The sequence below is a fragment of the Sorex araneus genome, chromosome 8 (genome assembly GCF_027595985.1).
Source record: "Sorex araneus isolate mSorAra2 chromosome 8, mSorAra2.pri, whole genome shotgun sequence".
Classification (NCBI taxonomy): Eukaryota; Metazoa; Chordata; class Mammalia; order Eulipotyphla; family Soricidae; genus Sorex; species Sorex araneus.
This window is the reverse complement of record NC_073309.1, coordinates 31,834,430-31,862,228: the sequence shown is the minus strand read 5'-3', so window position 1 is coordinate 31,862,228 and position 27,799 is coordinate 31,834,430. Positions and strand designations below refer to the sequence as shown.

Sequence of the window (27,799 nt, the reverse complement as noted above, 5' to 3'; positions counted from 1 at the left end):
ACCAATTTTGTTTCACCTGGATCTGGTCGCAAGTTAAGTTCATTCCCCTGACAAGTGTGCTTGTGTAAGTAGCAACCTTGACATGACTTCATTAGCACCTTCTAAGTTGAGGAAAAGAATCAAAGTCTCCCTCAGGGACTATTTGCTGAGGAGAGTCTATGGAGCAGAAAACCTTTAGCATTTGGGGCTGAAGTAATAGCACAGCGGGTAGGGCGTTTGCCTTGCACACGGCCAACCCAGGTTCGATTCCCAGCATGCCAGATGGTCCCCCGAGCACCGCCAGGAGTAGTTCCTGAGTGCAGAGCCAGGAGTAAGCCCTGGGCACCACCGAGCAGCCTGAGGCAGCAGCGAAAGCTGAATCTTAACCACCACAAGAGTCAAATTTCCAGTCAGAGGTATTCCAAGTTCTAGAACCCTGGAAGTCCTGGGGGAACATCCTGTTTCAAAGGGGTGATCGAGGAAAGTTACCTCCAGCGGTAAAACCAGGAGATAGCAGAAAGTGGCGGTCAGTGCAGTGGGTCCCAGAATGATGCAGGTGGTGATGGTGCTGGCAACCAGCGTTACGAAGGCGATCCAGATCATCGGGCCATAGTACACCCCCTCAAACAGGTAGCTTGCGTCGTTGGTGAAGAAGCTGATGACCTGTAAGACAGCAAACCCGTGGGCACAGGCTCTTCTCTGGGGTTCCCAGAGGTGCCAGAGATGTTCTCCCCATGCCTCTTTCAGGCTGACTCGAGTGGCTCGGTGTTGATGGACAAAGAGGTCCACGAGTCTCCTCTTACTAGTTGTGCCACCCTGACACATTACTTTGCACCCCTCAGCGTGAGTCTCTGCTCTTTCAGGGCTAGAATACCTGTAGCTACTTACTTTAAGTGGTAATGAGAATTACCTGTCAGTGATAGCAAAAGCATCAGTATTCCTACACAAGGACGGTGTTCAGTCAGTTACACGGGGCTCTTTCTTGCTACTGCAACTGATATCCACATTCCAGAGAGCTGGTCTGGTATTCTGTTATTCTGTTCTAGTGTACTACTCTTCACTCTACTGAAATATTTTATGCAGAGCCTGCCTGAACTCTATTTATTTATTTATTTATTTATTTATTACTATAGACTTTTTTACTCTACCCCAACACATACCACCTAATTCAGTGTTGTACAAAAGCTGATGTTTCAGATTAAGAAATATTAAAAAATGTCTTTTGAGATCCCCAATCTGAATCCCTCCAGAAGTGTCTTCCTTCTAACTTCAAGCTGATCTTCTTGTTTCCAAAGTGTTCTCCAGATTATGTTTATTTTATTTTATTTTATTTTTATTAGTGAATCACCGTGAGGTACAGTTACAGACTTACAAACTTTCGTGCTTGTGTTTCAGTTATATGATGCTCGAGTACTCATCCCTCCACCAGTGCCCATTCTCCACCCCTGGTGATCCCAGTTTCCCTCCCACCCCTCGACCCCATTCCCCCCACCCCCGCCCACCCCACCTCTGTGGCAGGGCATTCCCTTTTGTTATCTCTCTCCTTTTGAATCAGATTATGTTAAATAAACATTTGAGTACATGTTTAAAGACTAAACAGGGAACAAAACAGTATAACCACTTAGAGGGTGATTCAAGAGTACCTTTTAAAAGGAATAATTGCATAAACTCTATTCTTGATGTTTTTGTTTCTCTGCTGAAAGACATAAGTGTTAGCTAGAGAAAGACACAGAGAATGCTCAATACTCACAGCACAGCAACCAAATTCTGGAAACTGTCTAATGTCTGTTGGGTGGGAGTTGGGTATATTTAAAGTATCCACACCCAAGATTTTGGGTAACACTGGATTCTGGAACTGTGACAGTTCATGTGTCAGACCTGTGATTTACTAAATATGGGACCATAGACACATTCTTACCCTCTCTGCCTTTATCATATCATTAGTAAAATGGAATAATAACATAGCCTATTTCATAGTGTTAATGTGACAACTGAATGAGATTACTGTATATAAAACACTAATTTGGCATGGTACAAGTTTTCTGTGGAAGGTGGGAAAAATGGATGATGGTTACCAAAAAGTACAAGTTTTCATCTACATTTTAGTCTCTGGATGCTATGTGTACATACAGGAATGAGATTGACTGTACTGAATTATCTATTAAAAGTTTTTGAGAAAGTAGGTCTTAAAAATTCTCATCTCATACAAAACTTTCACAACAAGGAGAGATCATTGATTTTTGCTAAACTAATTGTAGTGACCATTTCACAACATATATGCCTACATCAAATAATTATATTGTACATTGGGTTAATATGATGTTATATGTCAATGGAATTTTTTTTATCACTGAAAGGAGTGAGGAAGAGTCAAGCTAATATGAAAGCTAAAATATAATGAGAAATGGGAAGGAGGCTGAAAAACAATATGAATGATGTAGTAAAAACTCACCCCAAAAATATGTTGTACACTTTATATTGAAAAAACTAAATTTTAGAAACTATGTGACCATAGTAATTATCCTATTATGTAAAATACAATATCAGCTATGGGAAAACACAAAAAAATACAATTATTAATAGAGTTCTCTCCCAAGAGTTCTCAGGGCCCACATAGTACAGGCTATTGAAATCAGTGCTTTACTATTTAAGTTAATTTCCTGGCCCCAATGCAGTGCTATTTTGTCTTGGTTAAGTTATATTCACTTTAAAAAACTGAAGAACACAAGCCAGACTGATAATAGTGGCTACCTCTGGGCATAAGGACCCGGTCTTGGTTATATGTCTGCTTTGTTTCATCTTGTTTCCACAGAGAATGTATTTAGTTTATTTTTGAAATTATTTTAAAAATAAAATTGTTAGGAAAAATTATTAGGAAATTATTAGGAAGCAATACCATGGAAATTCTCTTGTCAGTTCTTTCATCTCTACTTCTAATTAGGCATCTTGTTTACTCTAGTATGAAGATGTCTGGGGGAGATTGGGGTCTCCATAGCATGGGTGCCCGGCACGAAGGAGCACTGCAAAGGAGCCAGGCAGGCCTACTCACAAAGGATCTCCTCAGCAAAGCAGGGAAGTGTTGGAAGAGTTCTTTTTCCAACACAACATATGGTTCCCTGAGCACCACCAAGACTGAGCCTGAACAGAGTCAGGAGTAAGCCCTAAACACCATCAGGTGTACCCCTCTCAAAAAAAAAAGAGGAAAAGGAGGAACAAAGAAGCTAATGATGATGATGTTGAATATATCATTTGATTCCCCAATCATTTCCTATGTGCTTTCTACTATTTAACTTCAGAGAAGCTGAACAGGTGGTCTAAATCATAAAACAAATAAAATAGGGAAGAGTTATATAATAATACTAATAACACTCATAATAATATTTATGTTTGGTAGCTCCTGAGTTCAGAAAAACTTGTACTTTATGGCAAGGTTAAGTAAGCTGACATCATTTGGCTATCTGTCCTAAAATGTTGCACTTTTTTCTTTTTTTCTTCTCTCTCTCTCTCTCTCTCTCTCTCTCTCTCTCTCTCTCTCTTTTGCTTTTTGGGTCACACCCAGCGATGCTCAGGGATTACTCCTGGCTTTGCACTCAGGAATTACTCCTGCTGGTGCTTGGGGGACCATATGGGATGCCGAGGATCGAACCTGGGTCCGCCACATGCAAGGCAAATGCCCTACCCGCTATACTATCACTCCAGCCCCCAAATGTTGCACTTTTTGAATGATGGAGAATAGAAGCTTCAATGCTGTGATATTTTTAAAGAGGGCTCAAATTAGAAGAGCAACTGATTTATGCTCAGTAGGGAGTGAGGGTAAAGGGTGCAGTTTAGAGATACAGTCATGAAGGAGAGGACAGCTAAAGTGGGTCTGGAAAGATGAACCGGATTTTCAAAGGATAGAGACATGGTGGAATCACTAGGAGGGAATATCACTAGGAGGGAAAGTGAGGTTGACCTGATGTAGTCCCATCACTTACCTCTCCCGTAGAAATGTGAGTTAGAGACTTAAATTTCATTAACTTCTCAAAGGCTAAGGAGGAGCTGGCAGTGCGAAACCTGATGGCTGTGTACTGGTTAATGGTCCAATATGAGCTCAAAGTCAGAGACTTCAGACACTCGAGGAGAAAAAGAGCAATGCAGATTCCCACTCCGTAGGCAATATTCCCGGTCCACTCTTCAGAATATTCTAGGATCCTTGGAATCAGAAGCACCTTACAGAAAATAGGGGTGGGATCATTTAGAACTCAAGTCAGTCATTCAAGCAGTAAATATCAACCTTGGGCTGTAGGCAGCTTTCTGGAAATAATAGCAGGGGTATGTGGAACCATCAGGATGGGTTTAAGAAGGTCATAGTTTAGGGGAAGACTAGGGAAGAATCGAATTGACCCAGATATGAGTCCTCGTACCTTGTAGTGGTGATGGAAACAGAAGAGAGTTATAAATGGAGTGAATCAAGGGTTCAAGGAGTGGTTATTTATATGGACGTGGGCAGGATTTCGGAACTCCAACAAGGGGTAGAATTTGAAATTGCTGCATGGAATTTCAGGGAGTCACAGACACTCTTACAACCACTTGAGGAAAAAGGGAGGGCAGGTTCTGGAACCAGAAAGAGAGACTAATAACAGAAGGGGCTTGTGACAATACTCTGGCCATTAACCTCCATTGATATGGTGGAAGGTAGCCAGGGGAATAAATCTCTCGATCTCACTTTCTCCCATTAGTTACAAGGTAGACTCTACCATGGTGAAAAGCAACCAAAAGCCAGAGCACAGGAGGATCCTATTAAAGTGATTCATATGGGTCGTGCACAAGGGGTACACAGACACTAGGGAAGATAGATTCATGGGACTGTATACACTAGGGATACAGGACAATAGTGGAGAGTAGATCTGAGAGACAGATGAGGACTATCCATCACATTATAACCTAAGTTACTCATCTATTTTTCCTCCTGACCTACAACCAGTTTCCTATTGGCTAGTAAGAGTGTCCCCGTCCTATCTTTTTTTTCCCCCCGTAAGAAAACTTTACTTACCTTTTGCATTCAGTCTCATCTACATTGCCCATTAAAGTGACCTGCCCTCCACTGACCAACCAGTGAGCAGATAACATCAGTCATTCAACCTGGCTCCCAACAATCAGGGCTGGGGTATAGGAGGACAGGAAACGGCCATTCATCCCACCCAGAGGACATGGGAAAGACCAGTATTTCCAGTCACCTACATTTCCAGGATGCTCAGCCAATTCTTCAAGTCACTGGCCCATTCTGAGCAGGGCCCTGTTCCAAGCGCTTTGTGTACTATCACACAAATAATGCACTGTGCAACACCCAGTACTGTAAATAATGTAATGTTCTCCATTTACATGGAGGGTTTCCGTGAAGTTACCCTGAGGGTGTTATGGTGTTCCAGAAGAAACGAAGGCTCAGAAAAGACAAATAATTTACCCAAAGTCATCGTCAAACCCATCATTTGAATCCAAGCAGAAGCCTTAGAACTCACACTCCTAACTGCTACTAGCTCCAGAGAGAAACTTCATTTTCTGGGCAGCACCTGAGAGACAAACATATCCCCAGTACCTGGCATGGACTTGAACATGTTAATCTCTAGAGCCGGAGTCCCCCAAGTCTCACCAAGGTGACACTTACTGGCCCTAGCATGCTTGCTATAGAGAAGAAGCAACCCATAAGCATGTTGATAAAAAGCCTCGTTTTTGTGAACCTCAGCATCACTCGAAACATGGACGCTTTGTCAAGACCGTACCGTAAGACTTCTTCTTCCCAGAGGCGGCAAAGCCTTGAAGAGAAAAAAATTGAACCAAGTGAAATTTCTTTGCATGTGACACCCACAATCTCTAGGTCTTGATAACTTAAAAGCTCTTGTTCAGGAAATTTCAAATATTCATCCCCCAGCCTCAGAATTATCAGCATTTGGACACTTTGGTTCCATTTCTCCTCCCCTCCACTTCTTTTTTTTCCCCCCCTTGGTTTTTAGGGCCACACCTGGCAGCTCTCAGGGCTTACTCCTGGCTCTGCATTCAGGGACCACTCCTGGTGATACTCAGGGGACCATATGGGATGCGGGAGATCGAACCTGGGTCAGCTGTGTGTAAGAAAAATGCTCTACCCACTGTACTACGTTTCTAGCCCCACGTCTTCCTTTTCAGGGGTAATTGGCAGGTGGTGAGGATTTGGGTCACACCTGGTCGTGTTGGGGGCTACTCCCAGCTCTATGTTTGAGAATTGCTCCCAGTGGTACTAGGAAGCAATGTGATCCAGGGCTCAAACCTGTGTTTCCCACATGCAACACAAACACTCTGTCCACAGAGTTATCTCTGACCTCGTTTTCTTTTTTTCAAATGGAGTATTTAATGAGAATCTCAGACATAATATTTCATCCAAACTGCTTTGATATATAGCTCTTAAAAAGGCCTTCTGTTTTATAAACAACAATAAAACCAGAGTAATAACAGTAATAGTAATTTCTTATGGGTGCTTAATAGCCAGTCTGTATTCAACTTTTATGTTTCTTTCGGAGAGGATGGAGGCTTCCCGGGTGCTGCTTAGGAGGTCTGGAAGCCCCTTTCAGTTATTCTAAGCTCCCCAGATTGGCAGTTCAATGCAAGGACCTGAAGATGAAAAGGTGCATGGTCACAGTGATGCTGGGGAGATGGTGCTTGGGAGGAGGGGGAGGACTGTATCCAGCAATGCTCCAGGGACCGTGAGGTACTGAAGATCAAATCAAGGTCAGTCACATGCAAGGCACATGACTTAACCCCTATGCTTTCTTTCCAGTTTCTACAATTTCAACAATATGTTCTTAGAGTTCATCTAAATCAAGAACGAAACAAACGGGGTTTGTTTCAATAGCACAGCAGGTAGAGTGTTTGCCTTGCACGTGACTGACCCAGATTCGATTCCCAGCATTCCATGTGGTCCCCCGAGCACCGCCAGGAATCATTCCTTAGTGCAGAGCCAGGAGTCAGCCCTGAGCATCGCTGGGTGTGACCCAAAAAGCAAAAAAAAAAAAAAAAAAATCAATGACAGTCGAATTCCTAAAGCAGAAGAAAAAACAAACAAATGAGGATCATTAATTCCTAACTTTTTAAAGAGAAAATCTGGTAAAGGATGTGAATTCTTGCTGCAGAGAATATAAAATACTTACACCACTTAAGGAGATTCATGCACCCCAGGAAAAGCACATTTAAGGTTAAAGTGAGGCCAAGATCTTGCTAAAGACTCAAAAATGTTTGATTGCCCCAAGGTAATGACTTGACCAGCGTGACTACCTTTTCACATTTTTGGCTGAGCCTTCCTGTACTGACAGCTGGGGGATGTTGTTTGCATCCAAGCGTTTCTGTGAACCTTGGATCATGAATGGGGTGAGCCACGCCGACGTGAGGTAGGAGAATAGGCCAGCATCATCCAGAGGGTGGGAGGTGGAAAACCTAGTAGAGAAGATATAGGCAATGTGGTCACCCAATGTTACAGGCTCTGGAGACAAAGTTAAGTCAAGGGCAAGCTTGTGTAAGGGACCAAAGAGATAGTAGAGTAAGTGGGTAAGACGCTTGCTTGCATGCCGCCAACCTGGGTTTGTTTCCCAGTCTCACACATCGTGGTGATCACTGATTGCAGAGCCAGAGCTATCTCTGAGCACAGTGGGTGTGGCAACCCATGTACCCCACCCCCATCCCACCCAAATAAAACCCTAAAAACAAAAAAGATGTTGAAAGGTGGTTATATAAATACCAGAGTGGTCATTTGGATGTTCAAAGGTTGTTGTTTTTTTTTTAATTGCTCATGACTGTATTTGCAGTAGTTCAAAACATAACAAACAGAAAGCAAACACCCATCAGTAGAGTGATCTTTAATGAATCACAAAATCCCGTTAATCGTTGAGTTGCTCGAGTGGTCTCAGTAACCTCTACATTCGTCCTATCCCTGAGGTTTTAGAAGCCTCTCTCTTCTCAGCCTTCCCAATGATGCTGCATTGGATCTTTAAAAGAATGATCTTTTAAAGAAGTATAAAAGACTATATACCTACAGAAAGCAAAGGAGTTTGATAAAAAAAAATTGATCTTTATATGTAGTAGTTGAGGTGCTAGAAATATTAAGAAAGGAAAAAGGACCTTTTGCAGATCAAAAAAGAATAGCTACTGAAGAGGGCAAAAGAAAGAGAAACAAGATTCTCATCGTTATAATGTTTCTATGCTTGCATAATTTTTACAAAACAAAACCATAAAAAGTGAAAAAATAAGAATGATAAGGTCATATTACTGGAACAATTGACAAATACAAAAGTAATAATCAGATTTAGGTTGGGACTTTGTGTAATTTCTTCTCTCTTGATCCCCATTTTTTAAATGACTAAAAAGCTGTGTGACTAAAAATGACTAAAGAGAATTTCTTTCTTAAAATTTCTTTTTTGTGTGGTGACCACATCTGGGAGTGATCAGAGCTTACTCCTGGCTCCGTGTTCAGGGACCCCTCCTGGCAGTGTTTGGGGGACTATATGGAGTTCAGGGGTTGATCCTGGGTCAGCTATGCACAAAGCAAGTGCCCTACTCACTGTACTATCTCTTCAGCTCCAAGAAAATTTTATTTTAGATTATTTTTCCTTTGGGGGTTCTTGGGCAACCCGATAGTGCTTAGAGGCTAGCATTCAGGGATCACTACTGGCAGATCTAGGGGACTATGTGGGACTGGGATCTAACTGGGGTTGGCCACATGCAAGGCAAATGCCTTAACCCCTTTACAATCATTCCAGATTCAAGAAAGTTCCATTTAAAAAAAATATTTGAGGAGGATTGGGAACATTGGTGGTGGGAAATGTACACTGGTGAAGGGACAGGTGATGGAACACTGGATGACTGAAACCCAATCATGAACAACTTTATAACTGTGTATCTCATGGTGATCCAATAAAAAGATAAAATAATTTTTTTCTTTATGAGTCCCTGGCAATGCACAGGGATTACTCCTGGCTCTGCACTCAGGAATCACCCCTGGCGTTGCTCAGAGGACCATATGGAATTCTGGGAATTGAACCCCGGTCAGCTGCATGCAAGCCAAATGCCCTACCCGCTGTACTATTGCTCCAGCCCCAAAAAGATAAAATAATTTAAAAAATAAATTTCAAAAGGAGTAGGGGGGCAGGGAGGATAGTACAGGGGGTAAGGGTTGCCTGTATGTGGTTGATCTAGGCTCAATCTTCAGCACCCCTCACGGCCACTAGAGTAGGCTAGGTGTGATCCTTTAGCACAGAGTGAGCCAAGGATAATTCCTGAACACTGCTAGGTGTGGCCCAAACACCCCCTCCAACCAACCCCTCCTCGCCACACACATACACACAAAAATACATTAAAAAACCCTAAGTGTGGGGCTGGAGTAATAGCACAGTGGGTAGGGCATTTGCCTTGCATGCGGCCGACCCAGGTTCGATTCCCAGCATCCCATATGGTCCCCTGAGTACCACCAGGGATAGTTCCTGAGTGCAGAGCCAGGAGTGACCCCTGTGCATCGCAGGGTATAACCCAAAAGCAAAAACAAACAAACAAACAAATAAATAAATAACCCTAAATGGCAAACTTTCCGGACGATTTTGCTTTTCTTCCTTCCTTTTTTTTTTTTTAAGCTATGGGCTCTTTTCTCTGTCCTCTTCCCTTAGTGTCCTGATAGCTATCATGGCTGTGTGTCTCTGGCCAAGCTGTCTAAGAGAAGGATATTTGGAGACTGAGTGATGAGACATGGTGCCAGATATATAGGAACCATCTGTGATCAGGAAATAGGACCCTATCTTTTGAACTAGCACCTGTCCAAAGGCCCAGCAGAAGCACTATGTTTTTCCAAGAAAAAGTTGCTCAGGCAAGTTTAGCAACAAACTAAGTACCAACCAAGTACCTTCCTTCCTAGTACAGATAAGATCAATTCAGTGGGAACATTTTAAGTACTAATAGGCACTCAGAACAAACAAACAAAAAAAACAAACAAATGTAGTTTGTTTATGATATGATCTTAGGAAGTAAAAGAGAACTGCAAATGCAAAGTAGACTCTGGTAGTTAAACACCTAGAAATAGAAGTAGAAAGTTATGGACCTGCCAGTAAATAGAGAATGAGTAAGAATGTGTGAGGAGGTTGGTGGAGACCCTTGAAAGGAAGGTAGGAAGCTTGATGTGAGGGTTAAACTGATTAATTAGAAAGGGATCAATTGAATTTATTTAACTCAGTTCCTTCCTTCCTTCCTTCCTTCCTCCCTTCCTTCCTTCCTGCCTTCCTCCCTTCCCTCCTTCCTTCCTTCCTTCCTTCCTTCCTTCCTTCCTTCCTTCCTTCCTTCCTTCCTTCCTTCCTTCCTTCCTTCCTTCCTTCCTTCCTTCCTCCCTTCCTTCCTTCCTGCCTCCCTCCCTTCCTTCCTTCCTTCCTTCCTTCCTTCCTTCCTTCCTTCCTTCCTTCCTTCCTTCCTTCCTTCCTTCCTCCCTCCCTCCCTCCCTTCCTTCCTTCCTCCCTTCCTTCCTTCCTTCCTTCCTTCCTTCCTTCCTTCCTTCCTTCCTTCCTTCCTTCCTTCCTTCCTTCCTTCCTTCCTTCCTGCCTTCCTCTTACCCCTTCCCAACTTCTTTCCTTCCCTCTGCATCCTTCTCCTTCCCTCCCTTCACCCTCTCCTTCCTTTCCTTGTCCTTGTCCTCCCCTCCCTTCTCCTTCCCTTCCCTCCCTTTCCCTCTCCTTGAACATACACCTAAGGTATGTGTTCTACCATCAAGCCATGTCCCAGTTCTTTTAAAATTTTAAGATTTATTCTGGGGTGTGGGCCCCAAACAAAAACAAAACAAAAACCTAATCTTGGTCCCACTCATGTCTCGCCAGGGGTGATCCACGAAGCACAAAGCCAGGAATAGACCCTAAGCACTGCCGTGTTTGGCTCCAAACAAATAAAATTTACCCCACAACGAACAAACAGACAAAATCAAATCTTCAGGGTAGCTTTATAGAACATTTAGCCTTCCAAGGACTTCTGAGAATCCCCTTAACACAGCCCTGGTGTCTGCCTCTCTCAGAAGCCTCCTCCCATGCACGAGATTCTCCAGCAATATAAACTTCATCTTCGTTTCTTCTGGACACATCACACGGTGTTCCCACTGCCTCAGGCCAGTTTCTCAGCACACACAGTTCCATCTGTCCCAGCCATTCTCCTCTTTCTCTGGCCTCGGCAAAGCCTTGTTCATCTCCCAGGTCCCCACTGAGCTGTCACACAGAGCTGGTTGAGTGGCCACAGTCCTGTTTCTCTCAGCCTCCCATTCCACTTCTCCATAGCACCAACCTAAGCATTTGCCATCGTGTTTATGAGTTTCCTTGCTTCTGGTTCCCCACATGCACTCCTTGACAGGAATGAATCTATCTGCCTGGCTCCCAGCCCCTGACTTCCCCCCCACGGATCTCAGTGAGTTCTGGCAGAATGACTCAAAGTGCATTCTAGACTGCCACCCTGGGGTGCTCCCGGGAGCTCAGGATGTGTTTGGAGGTGGGGGGACAGAGCTTGTGTTTGTCTGGTGATAAAGGTAATGCTGCGGTGATCGTTTCGCAATATTGACAAATAACCACATGATTGAGTCAGGACCCGGGTTAAGTAAGCTGGGAGGAGGAGCTAGGTGTGAGGACCTAGCCATGGTAGCTGTGCTCCCGGGACTCACTTGGGCTTGGGGCGATAGGGCAGCATGGTTCTCCAGGCAGCCTCATACTTCCTCAAAGCAAGAACATCTGCCACCACGGCTGACTCAGGCTTCTTGGTCTGCTGGCTCCAAGGACTGTCGTCAATATTGTAGGCTTTCTTGGGAAAGAAAAATCAACACTGTCAGAACTCTAAAGACTGCCCTGATAATATTTACTTATTAGAACAGTCACCCAAGGGAGACGGCTCTTTCCACATTCAGCTTCCTCAAGAAAGGCTGCTAAAATCAGCCAGAGATGAATACCATGTGGTCCCACTTACACATGGGAACTTAAGGAAATGGGAAATGCAGTGAACTCTCAGACCCACAGGCCACACGGAGGTTTTAAGAGGCAGGGGGTGGGATGAACAAAGTACAGGAGGGCTCAATAGGTAATTTGAGTTATAAATTTAGAGTAGTTATTATAGTTATAAATTAGTTATAAATTTTAAAAGTCAGGAGATGTCATATGCAGCTCGATGACAGTCTTTAATATGACTGTTTTAGATATCCAAAGGTCGTACTGTATATTTAAGAGTAGAACTACCAAGTTCTCATCATTAAAAAATTGCACTTGTGGGGCTGGAGCGATAGCACAGCAGGCAGGGCGCTTGCTTTGTACGCGGCCGACCCGGGTTTGATTCCCAGCATCCCATATGGTCCCCTGAGCACCGCCAGGAGTAATTCCTGAGTACAAAGCCAGGAATAACCCCAGAGCATCGCTGGGTGTGACCCAAAAGGCAAAAAAAAAAAAATGCACTGTTGTGACATTAACTAGACTACTTGTTGGGGGAGGGAAGTCATTTCACAATGTCGGCATAGATTGGGTCACTACGTTGTACAACTGAAAGAAAGGCTGCTGGGAAAGAAATTAGCCCTGTGTGTCAAAGTCAGGACAGGCAGGCCCTAGTCCTGTTCTCTGACCGCATTTGCTGCAAGAATGGGCAAGTCATTCCACCTCCTTATCAATAGACATCGTGGAAAAGAATAAAGGGTGATATAGTTAGGCACCCATAGAATGTGAGACTAAATCACCCTCTGATAGCAAATCTACTAAAAATAATCCAATAAATGAAAAAATAAAATCCCCATACATTTCCATAATATCATGTTCCCCCCCTTTATCAAAGAAAGTTCTTAAGAAATGGACATAAAATTAAAAACTATGTCATTTTTAGTACTTTGTATAGAATAAATGATACTATCTTAAAAGTATAGCCAGGGATAAATAGGAAAAGACGAAGGATAATGAATGGCATAGACTCAGGAGGGAGATTGGAGGGTGTAAAAAGTTGATGAGATTGTCAAGGTCTGAGCTAGTACATTGGTGCAGATTTACAAGTACTTATACTATTTTAAGTAAATGTATCAATAAATTTATAATAATGATTGATATCCAACTACCATAGACAAGGATAAATATGGACCATGAGGATATATCAAGACCAAGAGTTATGATTCGTCTAATTTTTTTTTCTTTTTGGGTCACACCCAGTGATGCTCAGGAGTTACTCCTGGCTTTGTACTCAGGAATCACTCCTAGCGGTGCTTGGGGGACCATATGGGATACCTGGGATTGAACCTGGGCCGCTGCAAGGCAAACGCCCTACCCACTGTACTATCACTCCGGCCCCTCATCTAATTTTTAAAGCTAAGAACCATTTAGAATAAGCAATGTTGAGTAAATGGAGATCAAAATTCTTTAACCTGGCTTGTGGTCACTGAAAACACCCTGCCAAATCAGTCTCCTGGTCCTTTGATGCTAAGAAAGTCTACTTACATAGCTATGCCCTGAAACCATGCCATCACTTATGTCCAAGCCGAGATTCACACGGTCACCAGAAGACCTGGGGACCCAGCATATCCTCCTCTTGGTCATTTTCAGTTGTCCCACCAATGGTTTGTTTCCCAGAATCACAGAATCTGAAAATACAGCAGATAAAAGACTCAGCTCAGAAAGGCAGAAGAAATGTCTCCCCAACAAAGCACATGTTGGGGCCATGCAGAGGGCTGAGGCCTTGTTAGAACACCTCCTCTTTCTCTGAGTTGGCTGTTTCTCAAAGTGATTAGACTTAGTTCCCAGGGAAAAGCCCTGCTATACTTGCCCTTGTTTGTGAATGCAATATTTTGTGGAAACAATCAGCTAAGTCTGTCCAGAAATGCTCTGTGCACTCCCCTCTGCTCAGACTCTCCTTACTGATATTTGCTGCCTGAGATCACTTGCCCACCAAGTCTTACTCGGCAAGCTCCCAAGTTTACTATCCACCCCTCCCCCGCCAAATGCCCCTGGGTAGACAACCTAGAAACATAAGACTCCTGAAACCTCTGCTGGACAGATATATCTCTGAACCTCCATTGTGTCTTTTTGATCAGTGTGTTTTTTTGAGTCATAGCTGCCAGTGCTCAGGGCCTACTACTGGTTTTGTGCTCAAGGATCACTCCTAGAAGTGCTCAGGGAGCTACCTGTGAAACTGAGGATTCCAGTGGGGGTCAGCTTCATGCAAGGCAAACATCCTGCTTTTTGTACTGTCTCTATACCTCTCCTTCTTACTGAAATTGAAGCTTTATACTCTTGCCAAAAACCCTCACATTTAACAATTTTTTTTTACCAACCCATTATTTGAACTCTTGGGGTCTGACTCTAAGTCACTGTCACTGTCACTGTCATCCCATTGCTCGTCAATTTGCTCAAGCGGGCACCAGTAAAGTCTCCATTGTGAGACTTGTTTGTTACTGTTTTGGGCATGTTAAATAAGCCATGGGTAGCTTGCCAGGCTCTGCCGTGCGGGCGAGATACTCTCAGTAGCTTGTCAGGCTCTCTGAGAGGGGTGGTAGGGCACGTCCTTGCACGCGGCTGACCCGGATTCCTGACTCTAAGTAACACTCTTTATTTATTTTTTATCATCTTCTTAGGCTTCATCTCTTTTTTTTTTTTTTTTTTTTTTGCTTTTTGGGTCACACCCAGCAATGCTCAGGGGTTACTCCTGGCTTTACACTCAGGAATTGCTCCTGGCAGTGCTTGGGGGACCATATGGGATGCCGGGGATCAAACCCGGGTCGGCCGCATGCAAGGCAAACGGCCTACCCGCTGTGCTATCGCTCCGGCCCCTAGGCTTCATCTCTTGATCACTTCACAGAGCTTTTTATGCCTTTTACCCACTCCCAAGCCTGCCACCTTGGTCAGGTCAATATCCTTTGATATATAGAAGACTGCCTCTAAATCCATGCTTTTTCCCATATCCCAATTTGTATTTTTTAAAAAGACATACAACAAATTATATCTTATTTCTTCTTGTTGGGAGGGATTCTGAAGCTCAGGGGGACCAGCTTGGCTCTGTGGTGTGAGCCGAAAGGTTCAGCGCTCAGGTGTGGTGATGGGGCTGTCAGGGTCACACCTAGGAGTGCCCCGGGAACCGTGAGGTGCTGGGGATTGACGTCAGGAGCTCCAAGTGTAAGGTGCGCTATCCAACCGGCCCATATAACAATATTTATGTGAATCGTTTAGCATGCCTTTCCCTGCACTAGAAAGAGCCCCATGAGACCAGTAGTATAACTGCTTTACTACTGAGTCCTTGGGATAGTGCTGTTCTAGGCAGTCAATAAATAAATGATGAGAAGATGCATAAATGATTAAAGAAATGTGGGGCTGGAGTGATAGCACAGCGGGTAGGGCGTTTGCCTTGCACGAGGCCAACCCGGGTTGATTCCCAGCATGCCAATAAGGTCCCCTGAGCACCTTTAGTAGTAATTCCTGAGTGCAGAGCCAGGAGTAACCCCTGTGCATTGCTAAGTGTGACCCAAAAAGAAAAAAAAATGTGATTGTGGGGCATGGGGAGGTGACTCAGTGGTAAAAACTGCCTTTCTTGCGAGCTCAAGGCCCGAATTTGAATCCCTGGTGCTGCTGCAGGTACCAGATGTGATCCCCACAACCTGAAAAAAACAGTGCAAACTCAGTGACCTAGAGTATGACTCCTGAGGGGGTACCTGTGTGAGCACCACTCCTAGGTGTGCAGTGCCCTTGGTCATCACAACAAGGGGAGTGAAAGGGGGAAATAACAGTAATAAAATTTTAATACATTAGAACTCATCCTTCCTTTAAAACAAAGGAAGAAATGTTATTGCACCATTCTCCAAGTCTTGGTTTCCACTGGGTTAGAGGTAAATCTGGACACAATTTGAGATTGAGGTATACATACATATATATATATATATATATACATTCTGAAAGATAATATAATAGGCAAAGCATTGTCTTGTATGAAGCTGAGGCCCCAAAGTCCCTGGCTTGAATTTCTGGCACCACATATGGTCCCCTAAGCACTGCCAGGAATCACTCCTGAGCCAAGTGGCCCTGAGGACTGCCAGATGTGACTGCAAAACAAACATAATTAGCACATTAATGTGCTAATTATTATATAACTATTACATTTAAATATTATTTTCATATTTGGGGTTTTGTTGGTTTTTTTTTTTTTTTTGCATTTTGGGTCACACCCAACGATGCACAGGGGTTACTCCTGGCTTTGAACTCAGGAATTACTCCTGGAGGTGCTCAGGGGACCATATAGGATGCTGGGAATCGAATCCAGCAGACCATATGCAAGGCAAACACCCTACCCACTGTACTATTGCTCCAGACTGCTGTCCATATTTTTCTCCAAGTATATGACTCACTCCCAGAACATCCACATGCCCGGGATAGGAGAGAAGATGGTAAGCAGGAGTAGTTCTGGAAGGGTGGAAGAAGAAAGTGAGCAATAGACCCCAGGTTTGATTCAATGCTTTGTTCCTATCTTAATCATTTGGAACAAACAACTTCACATTTCCATTTTACTGTGGGTCTCACAAATTATGTAGCCTGACCTGAGGTTCTGAAATAGCTTTTGGTATTCAAACATAAAGGACCCACAGTTGGAATGGGTGGTGAAGTCTAGGTCCAACCACAAAATAAAAGAATGTTGACATTTTGCTTTCTGTTAGTAAAAGAGGAAAATGAACACCAAAGATGTATGTTTGTATGTTGGCTGGATCTTCGTTTGTCAATAACCTGAGTAACCTTCTTGAGTGATTTTAAGAAGATTTCAAGAAACACCCCCTCCCCTGCCTCCAGGAGGTTCAGAGCAGCCAGGCAGGCTGCCAGGGCTGGAAACCAGTAGACCCTGGGGGTCATTCTGCCAGTGAGGGAGGACGGTACCTGCTGTCGAAATCTGTGTCTACCCATAGCTTTTGACATTCAAATATTAAATTGTACTTTAACTAAACACACTTGAAGAGCAGTACATTATCTTGGAAAAGTGCATCTTATTTCTTTTCTTTCATTCTGGGACAGATATCCCACTCCTTTTAATCAAATCATAACCAAACTTTGTGGACTCATTTCTGGAATTGTCCTATAGAACAAAAAAAAAAGAGACAGTGCGATCAAGACATGGGACCAACGAGGTATACTTGCAGGCAATGATGAAATGGCCCTTTTGTGAAGATGGAAAAGAGAAAAGAGAGAAGAGGTATGGATGGTCAGTGAGGGTGCTCTATACTCCTGGCTTAAAACTCTGGGGAAAAGGCCATTTTCTTGTTACTGTGAACCAGCTCGGGACAAAGACACATTAAAGTAAACTTGGTAAAACTGAGTGAACAGGAAGCCCTGCGGGTGTTCGTCTGTGATCTGCTGTAGTTTATTCATTACACAAGGTGTCCGGTGCAGGGGTGGGGGAGGAGGGTGCTGATGGAGATTGCAAGTCATGAGTCCTGGCAAGGGGCTGTGGTAGTCACTGCTGCAGAACATTTGTGACCATAAAGGACCCACAGTTGGAACGGGTGGTGAAGTCTAGGTTCAACCACAAAATAAAAGAATGTTGGCATTTTGCTTTCTGTTAGCAAAAGGGGAAAATGAACACCAAAGATGTATGTTGTTTGGATCTTCGTTTGTCAATAACCTGAGTAACCTTCTTGGGTGATTTTAAAATACAAAGAAGAAGAAAATTTCCTCATTTTTGGTGTGCGCTTCTTACCATACCATGACTATAGGCACCACGCATGATTTAATCTGCAACAGTAACATTTCCTGGACTCACTTCTTAAAGCTTAACAACCAATAAAATAACCCAAATAAGTCTTGATTTGTATGGTCTTTGGCAAATTGTGTGCTCTAAATATCACCACCATGGCTGATTTCAAGCTATCCACATGACTATGGAGTTGGGAGGAGCAGGGTGGCATGACATCTTTGTATGCTATTTCTACCATGCAGTACCACAGATGGAAATAAGCTCAAAATCAGGACATAGTGAGCCAGATGTAGCAAAACAGTTAGAAGTCATAAATTGCATGCATTGTTTTGAGTATTAGTTTTGGACGTAATTTATTTAGCCTTATGTTTACATGGTTTAATATTTAATACTGCTGTATTAAGTACAGGGCTCTCAAAGTTCCTGAAAATTTGACGGTTGATTCTCATGAGCCAGTCTGAACAGGCTCTAGCAGACCAGGGTGGCATTCATCTGGGGAAAGTGGGTGCCTTATTCTAAATTCTGCTCCTATCCGAGACATCTTTCTCCCAATGTATTTCTCAGTGTTGTGGCCTATGGCTGTGTGCCTGGGGCTGAGCCTCCCTGGCTTCGAAGGGGCTCAGATGGGATCAAGCTGCAGCTACACTTTTGAGTAAACACACACACACACACACACACACACACACACACACACACACACACAAGGATTCGGCCAATGTTGGCTTGAGTCACCTTCCAATCCTACAAGGCACACCTCCAGTTCCTTGGCCAGAGAAATTCCCCTCAGAACTTCCTCTGACAGTACTTGAAAAGTTCCCAGGATTTTTCACATCCTCTGAGGTAGAAGTAGAGGTTGACTCTTATAATTAGAGGCAAAATCATCCACTAGATCAGGATGGAGACCAGAACGTGAGGGAGGATTAAGGAAGAAAAGTACCTCCAGCCCTATATTCTCCTGTTGGTGAAACTTACTTTGACATGAGCAATTTGCATAAGGTCAAAATTGTGCAAACTGGAGCCAGGACACTGAAGTAAAATAACTAGTGGCAAGGGCTTTCTGAAGGAGTTGTTTTATTTCCTAGTTATTTTTTCACTCTTACCCAGAAGGACAGTGTCCAAGATCAGAAAGTGCCCAAGGCAAGGTGCCAGAGGGACCGGTAAGTCAGGCTCTAAAGCAATATGATTTATTCCCTATGTTCCTTAACTACCCCTTGCTCTTAGGTTTGTTTCCTTCTGCTTCTTCTAATGCTTTCAATAAGAAATTAAGGTTTAGATCACCATCGTTGAGGAAAGTAGCAAAATTTGAGGGACGTAACAGTAATACTAGTTATCTCTAATAATTGAGCTCTAGTTATGTAAGGTAAGACAACGGAACTGGGTAAAAGGTAAAAGAGAAGTCACTACTTTATTTCTGCAAGGCTTTTGTACACCTAAAATCGTACCGAAACATTAAAACATTTCAAGTTGGTATAACTTAAACACTTGAATCATCCTTCCAAGCAACAAAGAAAGGCTGGAAGAAAAGTCAGCCTGGTTGGAACGAAGCTAAAGTCACCGCTGGGCACGCGGGGCTCCTCTTTTCGCAAAATTACGACGCACGCTCGGTAGGCGGCGGCGCGACGCAGCTGTCACTCAGCCAAGGGGCGGGCCGTCCTGCGGGGCCGGAAGCGGCGGCGTCCGAGCGCCCGGGTAGCGGCCGGCCGGGCTGAGCTGAGGGTCGCGATCCCCTGGGGACGATCCCCCTCCACCCTCAGCTCAGCCATGTCGTCCGTGAGCCCGATCCAGATCCCCAGCCGCCTCCCGCTGCTGCTGACCAACGAGGGCGTGCTGCTGCCCGGCTCCACCATGCGCACCAGCGTGGACTCGGCCCGCAACCTGCAGCTGGTGCGGAGCCGCCTGCTCAAGGGCACGTCGCTGCAGAGCACCATCCTGGGAGTCATCCCCAACACGCCCGACCCCGCCAGCGACGCGCAGGACTTGCCGCCGCTGCACAGGTAGGCCGGGCGGCCGCGCCCCCCACCTCGGCTCCCGGCCCCAGCCCCGACCAGTCCGGCCTCGCGGTGCTGCCCCGTCCACCTCTCGAGTGCAGTGGGCCGGGGAGGAGGGGCGGGCGTGGAGAAACTGATGGACCCCGGGCGATACAGGATGGACCAGTGCCATCTGCACCCGGAGAGCGGCCCCAAACCCTGAGGATCTGCATTCCTCCTCCCCACCCTGCAGGCCAGCCTGTCTTCTCTGAGTGTCCAGCCCCGCCTCCCGGCCGCTGGCCTTGGCCTCCTGCAGGTCCTTCCCGGCCTCCTTCGGCCTTCACTGCCCTCTGGTCCTGGACAGTGGCGGTGCTGCACCACCCAGGGCCTTTGCTTTCCACCCTCTGCGTCCTTGTTTTCTTAAGAGTCCTCATAAGTCTCCTCTTCTGGAACTTTCCTGGCTGGCCCCGGCACAATAACGTGCTGCGGGTTGTGTGATGTTGGCCGAGGGGACTTCACCTCTGCATCCCAGCAGCTAACAATAAGCGTAAGATACATAAATGTAGGCGTGTTAGATTAAGTGCAACCGTGCGCTTAACTGCATCCCGCTTGCAGCAGTTTGACTGGGACCTGTGTTTGCCGCAGCCGGTGCCCTCCCGTGGCTACCTGCAGGAACCGCGGCCCCTGCAAACCGAGATAGGCGGGAGGCCGCTTGATCAGGTGTGCAGGACTGCCTGGCCCAGGAAACCCTTCAGTCCTGCGAAGACCAGGCTGCCCCCTCACCCTAAATGTGCTACACACTGAAAAGGCTAGGTTTTGAATTTTTTTTTCTTTTTGCTTTTTGGGTCACACCCAGCAATGCTCAGGGGTTACTCCTGGCATTGCACTCAGAAATTACTCCTGCCAGTGCTTGGGGGACAATATGGGATGCAGGGAATCGAACCCGGGTTGGCCTTGTACACGGAAAACGCCCTACCCGCTGTGCTATCGCTCCAGCCCCTGATTAATAAATTTTATAAAGATTGAGTGTTGAATGATGGTAATATTTTGGCTATTTGGGGCTAAATTAAACGTAAACAGTTTACCTATTTTTTACTTTATAATGTGGCTACTAAAATCTCATATGTGGCTAGCATTTTTCTGTTGGAAGATGCTAGGATATAATATACTGTCCAAAATTGCCATTATTGTCTTCAGCTTCACCTCCAAGACCCTGCCTTGATGTCCTGAATTCTTGAGACATTTTCAGTTTAGTACCGTCATTTGCATGCAGTTCCTTTATTTAAAAGGTGGTGGATCCTGACAGTAGATTTGGGGAGGATTTGGGAAGACGTGCCACGCAGCCCTGCCACGTGCAGAGCAATCTCCCTACCCTGGTACTACCTCTCCAGCCTGGAATACTTTCTTATAATCTAAAATCTTGTGACTCTATTTTTAGTAGAAGCCTATAGCTCGTTTCAGATTATTTTTGGTGGGGTAGGGTGCAGTGTTCAGGGAGTGTTTGGCCTGGAGTATCATGTGGGCTGCAATCTAATGCTCACGATGAGATGAGTCCAGCCCCTTAGAACTATCTTCCCAGCCCCATTTTTTCCCCATATTCTTAAAAGGAGACCTTCCTGAAAGTAAAATAAATGAAAAAGTCCTAGGAGTTGCTCTTAGTCCATAGGATGAAAAATTTTGGTTTTCCACTGATCTGTTTTGGTGTTTGCACGTAACTGTTGGTTTCTTGTTTTCCTACACTTGACCCCATTCCTATGCCTCTTGAATATTTCCTCTCATACTTTTTTTTGGGGGGGGGGTGGAGGGAGGGGGCCCACACCTGGAGGTGCTCAGGAGCTATTCCTTCCTCTGTGCACAAGTATCATTCCTAACAGGCTCTGGGAACCCTGTGGGCTACAGGTGATAAACCCAAGTCAGCCAGGTGCAAGCAAAACACTACCCTCTGTACTATTGCTCCAGCCCCTTTGCCATACTCTTTGCTTTCATGGCCTAGACACTTAATTGCCTGTTGAGTGGTCTTGATTTGATTTTTTTCCCCCTTTGTTTTATATCTTTGTGCCTGATGGTGATTTCTATGGATGTACTGTAGATTTCAAAAGTAAATTTAGTCATATTTATAGCCTGAATAGTTGTTTTTGGCTATTCTGACTAGATTTTGGAAAGTTCCTAACTTCTTTTATGTAAATCCCTCCCAAATAACAATAATTCACTTTTTCTGTCTGGAAGTAAACACCAATAAGCAGTGTGAAAAATCCTGCTTAGGAAGACCCCCTTCTCATACCTATGGAGGCTTTCTGCCTTTTTGTTCTTTTATTCTCTTAAATAAAATATTTTTCTTGAAAACAAACAAACAAACAAATAAACATGTGTAATCTGATCCGTGGTGTTTATAGCTGCCTTATTTTAAATAAAGAGCAATTTTAAGGTCATCAGTTGTTAAAGTTAGAAAGCACAAAATAAAATTGGGAGACAGTCCATCTGGCCGGAGTAGATTTTTGCATGCATCAAACTCATTTCCATTCCCAGCCCACATGACCCCCTGAGCACTTTGGACGGGGGGCGACCTTCCCCACCCCACATGATGTATCCCTGAACACAGTGGTGTGACCAATCCCCACAAAAATAAAACAAAACAAAAAACAGGAAAATGCACATAATAAAAATTCTTCAAATGATTTCCAGCTTTACACGACAACCTCTCACCATTTAGATATCCTAGAAGCACTTGCTTCTTGCAGAGCCTGTATAGAAAGACTGCATTTCATTCTGCTGGTGTTAGGATCCGTTGTCTTGTTTCCCGTTAAATATGTTTTTAAGACATTTGAAAAAGCATTAATGGTGTCATATTGAGTTGCCCTTAATATTACTCTGTCTCAATACTCAGACCTACCCTTTCCCAGTTACCTGTGTTTCCAGATTGTAGTAGTAGCCCAGAGGCAAGATGAGGGACTCAGTTGCTGTCCTGTGTCTCCTTTACACCAGCCAGGTGATTCTGTTCCAGTCTTCAAGGAACCTCTGAAGTTCTTTGTCCCTGTGCTGCTTGCCACATGAGGTGGCAGAGCGAGATGTTTACTTACTACACGTCCTTTGCAGTTTGAAATAATAGCACTGTGCTGTTCTGTTTGGTATTGTGCAGGCATATTGCCCGAAAGCAGGGCAGCTTACAAGGAAGAGCTTCTGAATACCCCCCAGTGTAGAGAACTTGGCTCCCGTAACACCTCGGGGGCACCCTGTTTAACTGTTTTAGTGGCTTCCTAGTGACTTATTGTTTCTTAGGAAAAGAATAATAAATTGGCGTATGTCCTTTTAAGCTTTTCAGGATGATCATCCAGTCTTTATATTCTCCAACCTTATATTCTCCAGGAGACATAGCTACTCTTCCTCATAGTGCTTATTTCTCAGTCCCTTACCAGTTTTTGGCTTCTTCATCTCTGAAACTTCACATTCGTTTCAATGACATTGTCCTAAAAAAAAAAGTGAAACAGTAATCATTCATTACTCTGACTTGCAGCATTATTATCAAATGATAGTAAGATTTACATTTTACATTTACATCTGTTAGCAGATATACGTTGGATAGCTTCATTTAGATTTTCCTAAATCTACATTGACTCTTGTATGGCAGCCACTTTCTCTCTGTCTCTGTCTCTGTCTCTGTGTCTCTCTGTCCCTGTCTCTCAGGAACATTGTGTGGTGAAGTTGGAGCTGTCCTCATAGAATCCTTTGTATTTCTAAATCATTTTTAGTCTTGATAAATTTTGCCAAAAATTATCAGATATTCAAGAAGGCAAACAGGTAACAGCAAGATAAGACTATGAGGATGGTTCCTAGAAACGTGTAACTTTCTCTTTTTTAACAGAGCTATGATAGAAATACTTCTTGTTACTGTCTTTAGGATGTACCTATTAGATACCAAATAATGATTGTGCTTTCTCCTATCCCAGCTATTTAGAAGCCATAACTTTATTTTTATTTTCAAAGGTATATATCCACAGTCCATTGTTTTGGGAAAAGAGTAAAACTTGGTATAAAACTCAATTGTCCCATCCCTCGGGACTTGGTCAACGTGGGTAGCCGGGAGAGGGTGCGGGAGTGAAAAGGAGACAGACACAAGAAGAAAGAGACAGACACAGACAGACACACAAGAATGAGACAGACACAAGAAGAATGGGAGCAAGCTCCAATTTTATTTCTCCTAAGCTAATCTTTTATAATTGATTATATGAGGAAGTGGGCAGAATGGGAGAAAGGCAAAGAATGCAAATGTTTAATGAAACTGGATGTGGGCCCTGATGGCAGTTACCCTGGGCATTGTTCTACAACCTTTCCCAAAAAGCAGTCGTTTCTTAGTTACAGGTCAGTTTGTACTGATTGGTTCAGGCATTGGTTCCCGGCACTCAATCAGGTCTCCAATTCTTTTTTTTTTTTTGCTTTTTGGGTCACACCCAGTGATGCACAGGGGTTACTCCTGGCTCTGCACTCAGGAATTACCCCTGGCGGTGCTCAGGGGACCATATGGGGTGCTGGGAATCGAACCCGGGTCAGCCGCATGCAAGGCAAATGCCCTCCCCGCTATGCTATCGCTCCAGCTCCAGGTCTCCAATTCTTATTTAATATCTGTGTAACCATGTTTACCATTTACCAGTCTAAATCTTGTTCACCTTCCAAATCTCAGTTATTTTATACTAAAGAAATAGAGCTGCCTTCTTCACACTAGGGAAAGCTGATACATAGTGAAAGGATACCTATAAGCATGTTTTATAAACTGCAAAGCAAGGTATATGTTAGTGGAATTGTTCTTCCACAAAAAGTAGGGTTTTTTTTTTTTAATTGAATTACCTTGAGATACACAGTTACAGCTTTGTTCAGGATTTGCTTTCAGTCATCCAATGTTCCAATACCTGTCCCTTCACCAGTGTACATTTCCCACCACCAATGTCCCCAGTTTCCCTCCCACCATAGCCCCCTTCGGCCTGCTGCCTCTATGGCAGATGCACTCTCTCTCTCTCTCTCTCTCTCTCTCTCTCTCTCCACTCTCTCTCTCTCTCTCTCTCTCTCTCTCTCTCTCTCTCTCTCTCTCTCTCTCTCTCTCTCTTCTCTCTCTCCACACTCTCTCCAAAAGTTTTACATGGAAATATCACCAATGGACATCTGAATAGGGGCAGAGCAGAAACATCATTGTCGAGATGGCTTGAGAGGTTGAGGAGTCCAAGAAACATAGAGAGCTCTAACGTTTTTTTTTAAAAAAGAAGAAAAAGTATTTGGCATATAGACCGGCCACAGTTTAGATATTACATAGAACTGTCATCTTGGAAAACTGCTTCTTTCCTGCACCTAGAGGTTTTTCTACCACTACATTTGATCAATCTCAAATATTTTGGGAACTCTTCCATTATCTCAGTCAGTTTCCAAATGATCCGTATCGTACTCCTTGTAGCCAGATTTTGGTTTACTGTATCTCAGGGGACTAGGGAGATATCTTCCGGGGCTAGAGTGCATGCTTTGCGTGCTTGAAGGCCAGGCTTCTAATTTTTTTTTTTTTCAATTCACACATAATGTTAGATGGATGTCATTAAAAATGTTTTTTTCTCTTTTAGTTGGTTGAAATGTTAGACATGTCTGTCCCTGCAGTTGCTAAATTAAGACGTCTTTTAGACAGTCTACCAAGAGAAGCTTTACCTGATATTCTGACCTCCGTTATCCCAACAACCAACAAAGAGAAGCTCCAGGTCCTGCTCAGATGCGGATTCATGACAGTAGCCTTCCCACTCCCTGAATACCTTGGGGCATAACTCCCCCCCCAATAATTTAAAATAAAATATAACTCTGAAAGTTGATCTCAGTTACAAGTTCAAAAGTTTCTGAACTGTAAAATATCCAGGAGCTGGAGCTTTTGTCCAGCGGGCAGTGTGTTTGTCTTGCATGAGGTCTGCCCAAATTCCAACCCTGGCCCCTATATATGTCCCTTGAGCCTGCCCAAAGTAAGTCCTGAGCACAACCAGGTGTGGGCCAATTTTTTTTTTTTAAAACCAAACTTAAAAAATCTAAGTATTGGGGCTGGAGCACAGTGGGTAGGGCGTTGGCCTTGCACGAGGCCGACCCAGGTTCGATTCCCAGAATCTCATATGGTCCCCTGAGCACCGCCAGGAGTAAAATTCCTGAGTGCAGAGCCAGGGGTGACCCCTGTGCATCACTGGGTGTGACCCAAAAAGGGAAAAAAAAATCTAAGTATTAAGGTGTAGAAGAGTCTGAGGGGAAAGAATAAATGCCTAACAGCACCTATCAATAGCAGAACCGCATCATTGATGAAGATGATGAATAGAGATTAGGCAGATGTTGTAATGGGTATAATCATGTGCTATAAGTCATGTTTAGAAGAAAATGATTACTTTAATTGAATAATACCAGTTTTTATTTATAGAATCTAAATACAGTAGAATTTGTAAAATAGTGCTAAACATTGGCCTTTTTCACCCAAAATATGCCACTAGGCATATTATTTTACAGCTCATGCTTTTCTTTAAAAAGGGTACATTTTGCCTAATTACTGGTGATTTAAAGTAAGAATAGCCAGCGTATTTAAAACCTTTTTATATTTTGTCCCATTAGGAGAGGCATAGTGGAAATCCAAGTCAGTTTCTCCTGTTTGGTACATCTTCATTTCACTGTTAGATTAGTATGTATGGGTCTGGAAGAAAATTTTATTCTCACTTTCAGTTAGTGATATATCCTAAGTAATTAAGTGTTTCTCCACAGTTGGAGGCTGGATTTGTCTCCTCCCTCTCTTTATTTTCTCTTCAGTTTCTCCTCTGTAAACCCCTGAGGCCAAGTATCCGGTTTCCAGTCTGTTGATATTTCTTGTAGACAGAACACTTTCTACTTGATACATTGTTTAATATCCTTAACAGTGAATTATGGTCTTAATTATTCCCTTGTCTTTTGGGGATGGCCAACTTTTCTTAGGCAACCTGAATTGGTTTTCAGGAAATGGAGTATAACTTGGATGAAGGAAAGCAGCCACAGTGCAACTCAAAATACTGTATAATTGTGAAATCATTTCAAGTTCTGAAAATTTGTATTTTTTTCCCTAAGGTGTTTGTCTTTCTAAATTTGGTGGAACTTGCTTGAATTTTATGCCCTTATGTAGGTGATGAGGAAAGATGTGCATAGTTTATATTGTGAAGTGTGCATGGCAGAATGATGCCACTACAATCAAGCATTAATTAGATGTAAGTAAGGCAGTCTAATAAAGTATCCACGTGCTGTTTGTGTGACTCAGTATGTCTGAGATGGGCAAGTGCCGTTTTCCCAGGACATTTAGAGTTCTAGTCATTTTTATTCCAATTTCTTTTCTGAGAAGTTTTTCCTGTGGTTGGAAGTAAAGAAAAAGATTTAGCTGAGGGGTTAGAAGTGTCTTCTGAACATTGATTTTTCTATTTTGTATAACTTTGGCGTTGGTTCTGCATGAGACTTTTTGTGAGTTAATTCTATGTGTGACTTGTTCAGAATGGTGTAGTCAATAAAATCCAGCTTTTCAACTAATATTTAGTGAGTATCACTGGCATGAAAACTTTTTGAAGTGCAGATCTTTGTCTCTTATAAAAAAAAATTGGTGTTGGTCTTTACCAGGTTTTAATCCATGACTGTGTAGTCTTCTGCATGCTGCAGTTTAGTATTTTGAGGTATATATGGATGTGGCAATTCTCAGAATGTGGTGGTAGTTTGTCATAGCAGGATATGTAGAATTTTTATAAATTGATTGTATTTAATAAAACCTGGTTTGCTCTTAGTAGCAAAACTGGTATTTAAACAGGTTCTTAGATTCATTTGCATCATGTTTATATTTTAATGTGTTAAATGCCAATACTTATTCTGGTGTTAATTGCCTCATTCCTGCTTGGCAGCTTAATTTAAGCTGTGTAATTGTGTTCTACTTTTGCCCTTTTTCATGTTTAAATAATCAAAACATTTAGGAATTCCTACGTAATTTTTAAAAGAGGTGCTAATTAGAAGTACATGGTCTTCTTTGCCCCGTGGCTTATTAATAGTGACTGAATTATTGCTTCATGCTAAACAGAGAAAATTCATTTAGGCTTGACTTTTTTTTTTTTTTCCTACAACAGAGTTTCTCCAGAAAAGCACTTTCT

At 43.4% G+C, this 27,799-nt stretch overlaps 2 protein-coding genes across 2 annotated transcripts in view; one reads left to right on the top strand and one right to left on the bottom strand.

Annotated features, from left to right (window-relative positions):
* The window catches only part of ABCC11 (ATP binding cassette subfamily C member 11), a 66,152-nt gene extending 52,596 nt beyond the window's left edge, over nt 1-13,556 (bottom strand). The window contains exons 1-6 of the mRNA XM_004600969.2: nt 13,458-13,556; nt 11,660-11,796; nt 7,267-7,425; nt 5,627-5,774; nt 3,957-4,190; nt 469-642 (exon numbers count right to left, since the gene is read on the bottom strand). Of these exons, the coding sequence (XP_004601026.2) occupies nt 469-642; nt 3,957-4,190; nt 5,627-5,774; nt 7,267-7,425; nt 11,660-11,796; nt 13,458-13,556 (951 nt within the window). The remainder of the gene's footprint in view (nt 1-468; nt 643-3,956; nt 4,191-5,626; nt 5,775-7,266; nt 7,426-11,659; nt 11,797-13,457) is intronic.
* A 5,780-nt stretch (nt 13,557-19,336) lies between these two features.
* The window catches only part of LONP2 (lon peptidase 2, peroxisomal), a 100,037-nt gene continuing 91,574 nt past the window's right edge, over nt 19,337-27,799 (top strand). The window contains exon 1 of the mRNA XM_004600685.2: nt 19,337-19,679. Within this exon, the coding sequence (XP_004600742.1) occupies nt 19,447-19,679 (233 nt within the window). The 5' untranslated portion in view covers nt 19,337-19,446. The remainder of the gene's footprint in view (nt 19,680-27,799) is intronic.